Source organism: Trichomonas vaginalis, chromosome V (assembly GCF_026262505.1).
Source record: "Trichomonas vaginalis G3 chromosome V, whole genome shotgun sequence".
NCBI classification, from domain to species: domain Eukaryota; phylum Parabasalia; order Trichomonadida; family Trichomonadidae; genus Trichomonas; species Trichomonas vaginalis.
Genome location: NC_067207.1, coordinates 156,756 through 165,775, shown reverse-complemented (window position 1 = coordinate 165,775; position 9,020 = coordinate 156,756). Strand labels below are relative to the sequence as shown.

Sequence of the window (9,020 nt, the reverse complement as noted above, 5' to 3'; positions counted from 1 at the left end):
CCTCATCGAAAAGAATTGTTACACAGCTCTGACAATGTTACACTTACCTTTCCCAACAATGGTTTGTTAAGACTTTCGTTCAACATGAAGTGTTGTGGACAATTACAATCTTCAACCATGGTAAATTGAACTCAACAACATAGTCGTCATGTGAAGAACTTTAGCTTAGGTATGTTGACTGGATATTGAACATTTGCCAACGGTGCAATTTTGCCAATTGACCTCTGAGAATGTACACTTGTCTTCACACATGACTCAAGATACTTCATCTTCTCTTCTGTAACAAGACCAGAGTTCCTGAGACATGTAAATGCAAGGTTCATTGACAATTTCAATTGAATTGTAATTCCATACCTTGTCAAGTCAATGTCAGACTTATTTATGAACGGAATATCCAGCATGTTGCTGACTGCTTGAGGGTTAGGTTGGTACCATTCAAATTTACACTTGCAATCTTCAATTGCATTCAAAATGTCTGAGTCGGAGTCAACCATTGTCTCTCTTTGTAGTCTTGAAAGCGTCAAGAGCATTGCAGCTTGTGGACATTGCCATGTGCATTATAATGTGACCGTCCAAATCTGTTATGGTTAGTCTGAGATTGTATCCTTTCTTATTTCCGTCTTGTATGGCAGCAAGTACACCCATGAAGCCTCTTCTTGTTTCTTTTCTTCGTCAAAGTTTACTGTAAAGGTTCGAGCCAGATGTTAATTTGACTTCTAACTTCACGGTACTTTTCATATGCATATCTTGTTCTTTCCATGGAGCATGTTTGTCTTCCCTTTTCCTTTTTCCTTCTCAAAGGATACAATTGTTCGTCATGTTTCCAAAGAATCTGGCAAAAGCCGTCGTGTCCTTCAATTGCGGTTCAGAAACATCGAAAGGCATGTCCATAAGACGTTCTTCTTCTAACCTCTCTAGTCTGTTTGGATAATTTGCGCGTGCTGTTTCCAATTCCATTTCGTAGCGAAGACCAGACAATTTGTCATAGACTTTATGGGTCTTCCCTTCCTATATTTAAAATTCTCGAAACTTTCAACCATATCTTTCTAACTCTGCTTTTATTCTAGCAGTTTTCTATCCATTCTATATGGGCATTTTTATAAAATAAAAAAAATATTTTTTCTTTACTTTACAATAACCACCTGCTGCCATAAGTCTTTGACGCCAACCCATAACCAGCTAATGAAGGTTGACTTTGGTTTAGTTTGGAAACTAAACTTGTTTTGGTTTATCTTCAGTTTTGGTTTTTCTCTTCTATCGTTTTTCGTCACTTTTCGTTCATCTGACTTTACCTCACTTGCAGGTTTAGTTGTGTCGTCACACTTCATAAAATATCATATGCCATTTGTTTTTGTTTCCTTTCAACTTTTTGTGTTTGTTGTAAAGTTTAGAATATTTCGACTCTAAGTCAATGAGATTTCTATAATGAAACTGTTGGTCGTGTGAAGTATACCTTCCCATTGTTTGTCTCGAAAGCTCCTTCAGACTTCAATATTTTATTTGTGAGAGTCTGTTTCTTTTTTGAGATACTAGCCGTTCCATTTCTATGAAAAGTGCTTTATAGTTAGGGTTTGTATTTCCAGACCTGGCACCTTCTTTATGAATTTTTCTCTTCATCTGTAAGTTCTTTGACAGGTTTTGACAATGGTTCTGAACTTTTTGTTTGTGTGTCAAATCTACCGTTTCAACTTCTTCGTCATTTCATCTCAGTAAAAAATTTTTAGTTTGGTTTGTTTCCAACTGGTGTGTTTAGGTTTTTTAAGTCGGTCTAAACTTCCTGAGGTATAGGAAGAACTTGACAAACACGTGGTTGTGTTAACTGCTGGAAGTCGACAAATCCATCTTGAACCCATTTGGCTCAATGCTGTATTGTGTTCATTCTATCTCAGTAAAAAATTTTACATTCCCACGTTTGAGGCGGTTAGGTTGGTTTGGTTACCCACTGTTGTGCATGGTTATTCCTCTGTTAAAGAATCTTTCACCTTGGTCCATTAGCTGTCTGCTTGGTTATAGTAGTCATTTGCTTTGTTATAGTAGTTTACTGCTTGTCTTCCTACATTGTCCATCATCCCTTGAACTTTTCCTCTTGTTTCAGGATTTGGAATAAGATTTGCTGCATCTCGTGCTACCTCCAACACTTTCTGTACAGTTGTATAATAGGTTGTGCTTTCTCTTTCAGTATACCTAATGTACTCAAAATCTTCCTTCCAATTCCAAATGCACCTCTGGCTAGTTTCCCACTGCGGGCAAAAATCTAGATCGACTCCTGCTAATGGCCCAAATAAACCCATTTCTATAGGATAAAAATGACGAATCAAACAAGGACCGTATGTTTCTAAAGCAACAAAGAAAGCACTCTTGGTAAAAATCTTTAGTTCAACACCAAATGCTTGGTTATGGATATCATGGAAAACATTCCGAGATATAGAGAAGATGGACCACCATACTGGCTATATTTGTTCGGTCAAAACACAAGATACTGTGAAGCCATACCATTACAGTCAAAAATATTTTAGATGTGAAAACTGCTTTGACAATATTCGTTGACAAATACCATCCAACAAAACTGACATCTGACTGTGAAAGTTCTTTCAAATCAGACGATATTAAAAACTATCTGCGTTCAAAAAATGTAAACCAATATTTCATTGTCGACCAAAACCATTCTGCTCTTGGTGTCATTGACGGTTGTATAAAATGTTAAGAGACTTAAACCAACCACAAGGTGGTAAGCAAATGAAATGTCATATGACGAAAATATAGACACTTCTCCATGCAAAGATGAGACAAGTTTTAAATATTTACAATAACCGTAAACAAAAAGTTGGGAAACCACTCCCCGTGAAGAAATGAAAACAACCCTGACTTAGAGAAAGACTATATATTTAAAATTTAGTCAAAAGAGACAACAAAGAAAGAATGCCGGGCTTCAAACTTCAGAAAGGTGACAAGTAAAAATGAAATACTAACGCGACCCATATGAAAAATACTATGACTATGACAACAAGGGAACCCGACAGGTACTCACATTCGTGTTCGTAAAATAGAAGAAAGTATACAAGAGAATATTATGAAGTTTAGGCAAACATGGCAAAATGTACAGACTGCAAGCAGAAGATAAAACTACTATTGTCAGACCTCGTTTCAAACTTGTTAAGGTTCAAGTGGTATACTTTCAAAGACAGTTCCAAACAAATATAAGACAACTCTGACGAAATATGCTAAAGAAGTTGAAAATGACGACTAAGCAATTCTATACCATGCACAAACTGTCATGTAAGGTGGCATGTATGTTTTACCTAGTCCTGTAGATGTTGTTGTAAAGTATGTTGGTGGTTTCCTCCTGGTTCAGTTTGTCGAAAAGTCTTTTTGCTGAATGGTTATAATCTGGAGATAAAAAGTCTAGCCAGCTTCATACTCTGAGTTGTATAATGGTGGTCTCTTAATGATGGCTATGGTCGCCAGAAAAGTTGTTGTACCAGAATGACTATGTGGTGCAAGGTTGTCGACAGATATCGTTTACTTCCACCTGTTTTCTTTGGAGTGTGTGCACAATACAAAAAAACTTTCGAGTATTTGAGTCCAAGTTCCAAAACCAAGTACTTACTTCTGGTCTGGTAGAGTCATTAGACGTATAAATAGAACCAACGGGTAAATGGTTTGAAATATTTCTGTCTTTAATGTTGAAGCTCTTTTTGTCTGCTTCTTGTCATATAAATCTTAGCAGTGAATATTTAACTTTATTTCATCCTCCATGACATAAACATCTCTACATCTAATGTTATCTCTCGTTGTTATGTTTTTATCCGATGTTAAACCTTCTGGAAAGTTAGGAGGTTTCCAATCTAATACATCCCCACCAGTTTCTTCAACCGTTCCTTCAATATTTTCTATAGCAACAGTTGTAAAACTTGTATGTGTATGGTTCTTGTCAGCTTTGTCATCTAACTTTTCTTGTAAGTTTGCAATATTTGCAATGGTATGTGTATGTCCAACGTCACTTTTCCTGTTTAAGGTTTCTTGTAAGTTTGCAATATTTGCAATGGTATGTGTATGGTTCTTGTCGGCTTTAAGGTCTAAACACCCTGAAACCCATCCTGTATCGGCTTTAGTTTTTAAAATCTTCGATGTCCGTTCATGGTACCAGTCAACCCTTTCTTTAATTTCATTGTCTTTTTCATCCACATATTCCTTATATGCCTTCTTCACTAACGCACTAGTCACACATGCTAACTCATCGTCAACATATGTTTTATCTGCTTTCTTTTCAACATCCTCTTTTGTTGCATAAGCTTTGTTAGCTCTTTCTTCTTCTTTTGCTATTGCATCGTCTACATACTCTTTGTCAGCTTTGTTGTCAACATCTGCTTTCAAAAGAAGTTCATCTATAGGTTTCTCGTTTAAGGTTCCTTTTGTTGGATTTATACAAACAGTATGGTTCTTGTTGTCTTGAAACAGAAACTCATCTGTCATTGGGTTTAATGTCAGTTTTAAGTTTCCTTCTTTCAATGACTCAGATATCTTAGAATAGTTTGAAAAGTTTGTTGTGTTCTTATTTAGAGCTTGCAAAATGAGTTGTCGGTTGTGTTGTATTTCTCTCATAGACGCTGTTTCATTTGACATTTTTATTCTAGATAAAATATGCTTCCAATAGAAAAAGAAAATTCAAGAGTTGCTACAACTAAACCATTAGATGAACTTTTTACTAATGTCGGTCAAAAGTTTGAGACAGAGACCGTAAAGCATGAAGGCTATCGTTTTGACTACCCATTAAGATGGCTAAGAGACCCATCTGTCACAAAAGCTATTGGCTTTCGTAGAATGAAGTTTGTGTCTGTAGAAGATAAAAGTTTTCCATTTATTGTAAGGTTTCATATAGATTATATATCTGAAGGGAAACGAAAAATGTGGGAAGAAATTGAGCTAATACAAGTTGACCTTTCATCTTCTCTACAGACTGCGTTAAAAAATATAGAAGATAAAATAAATTCATGTTATGCAAAATATGCTGATGAATATGCAAATACCGAGAGCACACTTTATGTGAGAATTGTATATGACAAACAAAATTCACAAGTGTCATTTCAAATCTACGAAGACAATCCAAAGAAAGACGAACAAATATATACAGAATTCACTGCAATGTCATGGTATTATTTGCAAAGAATGTTAAATCAGAAAGTCAAACTTCCTTTAGCAAATATTTACAGTCGATATGCAAGAGATGAACCATATTTATTTAAAGATGTTTTCGACTCAGATGCTATTATAGTTCATGCTTCATTTTCTGGTGCACAAAACTCTTTTTTATGCTTGGCAAATGACTTTTACGAAAAACCTACAAAGCTATACGAACCACCAAGTGGAAGTATTTCAGACTTTCAAGTATGGTTTACTACAGATGGAAGAAAGAGAATAATTCCATTATACCACGCGTTTTACTTAGAACTTAGTTTCATATACAACTACTATCGAACGGTAAAAATATAATTTTAATACGGTTGAGGTGTTGGATTTGGTTGCCAACTAGACTGTGGTGCAGGTTCAGGCTGTTGTATAACAGGAGCTTGTTCTTCTGGTTCAGGGTCTTTAGGTATAATACCAACGAACTGACCTACTCTTTTACCAATATTTTTGACACCGTTCCAAATTCCTCTTCCTACGGTTTTTATTCCATTCCATATACCTCTTCCAACATTTCGAAAGAAGTTTCCAATACTACTGAAGAAACCCATTTTACTATATGTAAAAATCTAATGTCCGCCTAGTCTCTTACGTTTCCTTCTGAGTTCCATAGCATTCTTTAACTGGAGCTCATACATTCTATTTCTCCTCTGGTAGAAAACATACTCTGGGTCAACTCCTGTGTTCGCGTCATCTGCATAGAGTTGTTTATATCCCACTTCAGGGTTTGTATAAAACTCTTTCCATCTCATATTTGCATACCATGGTGGCAAACCTAACGCAGCGTCATTTGACATGGCAGTTTGCATTTGTACATCTGTTGGCACTTGACCATAGTTTGCCATTGCAGTTTGTATTCTAACTTCATTTGGAATATTCTCTGGGTTTGGTTGTCCAGGTTGCTGTGCATTCGCTAAGTTCTGTGCGTCCATTTTAATATTAGATAAAAATATCTCTTACGAGTACATATGCTGAACATTTGCAGGCATTGGTTCATCTTCATATTCTCTATATCTTTCTGCCACGTCAAATAAGTAAATGACACAATGGAAAAAACCTAAAACAAGTAGTCCTATTTCAAACCACATTTACTTACCAATAAAATTTCTTTGTTATGACACTTTCTCCGGTTTATAGGACCTCTCTCATATTCTATCTTGTCATATCTAAACTCATAGTCATGTATGTCCTCTAACCATCTCATGACACTTTCCAAACCACTTTTATCGGATGTAAAGTAAAAGCATGGATGGTTATGTAAAACGTCTAAAGTTTCTAAAGAGTCTCTCAAAGTCCAGTCTACTTGGTATTGAAAATCCCATGTGTTATAGAACGGCGGGTCCACTATAAAGAAAACATTTTCCTTGTCTTTATATTTTTCATACAACTCTGTCCAATGACATCTCACAAACTCTATACCCTCAATATATTTTTCTATGTTCTCTTTGAAAACATTTGTATAGTTAAGATATAAAACTTTTGACATAAGTGTTTCAATGTCATGAACTCTTATAGCACCACTATATAATAGTCTAGCAGATATACTATCCCAGTCAATATACTCTGCCTTTTTCAAAACCTCTCTGACAGTATTTTTCTTATCTAATGGTATACGTTCCATCTTACCTATAGGTATCTTTTCTTTTAACTCTTTCAATATTTTGTTAGTGTCTGGTATATGTTTGAGACGGTTCATATAGTTGTCGAAGTCATTGCATATAATCTTTGAGTCTGGGAATACGGTATGGCACAGATGGGATATATAGAAACTTCCACCGAACAAATCTACAAATGTTAGACCATTCGATAGTTTCTTAAGTTCTCTCAATAGAATATCTTTACATCTACTCTTATTTCCAAAGAAGGGTAACGGTGGTTTTGTAAAATTCATTTTATATATATAATAAAAATGTTTTTACCTGAAAAGTGACAGAAAAACTGACGGGGGGCTAGAGGGCACGAAGTGCCTGGAAGCCCCACTACCTTTTTTTTTTTTTTTTTTTTTTTTTTAACCTAAAATTAATCTCCATCGCGTTTTTTTGTTTTGTTACACTTTTTCAAAAAATTTTGATGACGGATAAACTTAAATCATACCAGTTTCTTAATACTTTGGGCCAAGGCTCGTTTAGCACGGTCTCAAAGGTGAAAAATATAGAAAATGGTAATATATATGCATGTAAAATTGTTCCGAAATCAAATTTAATTGATCCAGGTGACCAAAATAGATTTCAAAGAGAAATTAACGCTATGGCATTCATAAGGCACGAGAATATTGTAGCATTATACGATTTTTTTTGGGATACTAAAAATTTTTATTTGATCATCGACCACTGTGAAGGTGGTGAATTATACGAAAACATTATTCAGAATCAGAAGTACGACGAGCCTCTTGCTGCATTGATATTTAAGCAAATGGCCACGGCTGTCTCCGTTTGTCATTCATATGGTATTGCTCATCGAGATTTGAAGCCGGAGAATATTCTTATTGACAAGTTCCCCCACATTAAAGTCTCCGATTTCGGATTATGTGGTTACCTTACGAAAGAAATTATGATGCAAACATTTTGCGGCTCTCCGTGTTTCTGTTCGCCAGAATGTTTGTGCCGAGTACCATACGATGGAAGACTTAGCGATGTCTGGTCCTTAGGCGTCATTTTATTTTTCATGGTAACTGGATCTCATCCTTGGTCCACGACAAACACATCTGTTATGCTCCATCAGATTCTTAAAGGTGATTACTGTTTACCTCAAGGTCTATCTCCCGAACTTACTGATTTAATTCAAGGGATGATGCAAGTTAATCCAAGAAACAGATTTGATATGGATAAAGTACTAAGTCATCCATGGCTGAATATCAGTAACCAACTTGTCAACGAAAAATACCCTTGGATGAAGACAATCGAATCTAAAGACAAACTTCGAACAGTTTCCCTTAAAGCATTGACCAAAGAATGCGAGAGGATGGGTACTGTTAGAGAGTTCGGTATCGTTTCGCCATTTACTGAAGAAATCCAATCAAATTCAGCCCAGAAATCTCCGCCAGGACTTCCGCATCTTCACGTGATCAATGTAGAGAAGAAGGTGAATGCAACAGGAAATGCTGGTCGAAGAATTGCGTTTTCGAACTCTGGAAAATTGAGAACGAAAATTGCAAATTATAGGTCAAGATCTACATCCCAATCAGCTCTTAATTACCTTGTACCTAGTAGCTCTTCCAATGTTGATCTTGCTGGCCTCCTTTAATAAATTTTGTTTGTAAATCTTTTATATTTTAATAATTTTTGATATTTTTTCTTTATTTCTCCGCCAACGCACTACCTATTCAAATATATTTAAGATTCATATATAAAAACAATGTAAAAATGTTTGATAAAAAAATGATTTTTTGAAAAATAAAAACAAATGTATTTATTTGATCTTGTAACCATCAATTTGGTAGATTTATGTTGTATTCTTGATGTAATATTATTTAACAGCCAGAATGGGAATATGAATTATTCTTCAGAGTCCGAATATTCATCTATTGGTATTGGTTCTAAGTCAGAAAGCTTTTTTGTTCTTCTGCGTTGCCATGCCATAATGCATTCTACAATATTGCAAATAACCCAAAGCAAAAGTAAGCCAAAGAAGATCGAAAAGAATATAAGAATGTAGCCTACAGGTTCCATATTCCTATAATCCTTTCTTGGAGGCTTAGGTTGAAGATCTTGATCACTCTGCAAAGGCATTCTAATTTTTGAACAGAAATTTTTTTCGCAAGATTTTTGAGAGAAGGTATAATTTTAACCTTATCAATTGTCACTTTTTATTTTCTAAATTCACTTATTTCTATGAAT

At 35.3% G+C, this 9,020-nt stretch overlaps 5 protein-coding genes across 5 annotated transcripts, besides 1 other annotated feature; 2 read left to right on the top strand and 3 right to left on the bottom strand.

Annotated features, from left to right (window-relative positions):
• Positions 1 to 2,503: 2,503 nt before the first annotated feature.
• Positions 2,504 to 4,224: a mobile genetic element.
• A 417-nt stretch (positions 4,225 to 4,641) lies between these two features.
• On the top strand, positions 4,642 to 5,490 carry TVAGG3_0255380 (uncharacterized protein; the record flags this gene model as incomplete). The annotated part of the gene is made up of 1 exon (XM_001305715.1): positions 4,642 to 5,490. The coding sequence occupies one exon, from the start codon at positions 4,642 to 4,644 to the stop codon at positions 5,488 to 5,490; it is 849 nt and encodes a 282-aa protein (XP_001305716.1).
• A 2-nt stretch (positions 5,491 to 5,492) lies between these two features.
• TVAGG3_0255370 (serine threonine-protein phosphatase family) lies at positions 5,493 to 5,735 on the bottom strand (the record flags this gene model as incomplete). Its single annotated transcript, XM_001305714.1, has 1 exon — positions 5,493 to 5,735. The coding sequence occupies one exon, from the start codon at positions 5,733 to 5,735 to the stop codon at positions 5,493 to 5,495; it is 243 nt and encodes an 80-aa protein (XP_001305715.1).
• Positions 5,736 to 5,753: 18 nt separating this feature from the next.
• TVAGG3_0255360 (uncharacterized protein) lies at positions 5,754 to 6,116 on the bottom strand (the record flags this gene model as incomplete). Its single annotated transcript, XM_001305713.1, has 1 exon — positions 5,754 to 6,116. One exon carries the CDS (start codon positions 6,114 to 6,116, stop codon positions 5,754 to 5,756), a length of 363 nt encoding a protein of 120 aa, XP_001305714.1.
• A 1,127-nt stretch (positions 6,117 to 7,243) lies between these two features.
• TVAGG3_0255350 (protein serine/threonine kinase protein) lies at positions 7,244 to 8,442 on the top strand (the record flags this gene model as incomplete). The annotated part of the gene is made up of 1 exon (XM_001305712.1): positions 7,255 to 8,427. One exon carries the CDS (start codon positions 7,255 to 7,257, stop codon positions 8,425 to 8,427), a length of 1,173 nt encoding a protein of 390 aa, XP_001305713.1.
• Positions 8,443 to 8,601: 159 nt separating this feature from the next.
• On the bottom strand, positions 8,602 to 8,941 carry TVAGG3_0255340 (uncharacterized protein; the record flags this gene model as incomplete). Its single annotated transcript, XM_001305711.1, has 1 exon — positions 8,679 to 8,912. One exon carries the CDS (start codon positions 8,910 to 8,912, stop codon positions 8,679 to 8,681), a length of 234 nt encoding a protein of 77 aa, XP_001305712.1.
• Positions 8,942 to 9,020: the final 79 nt, after the last annotated feature.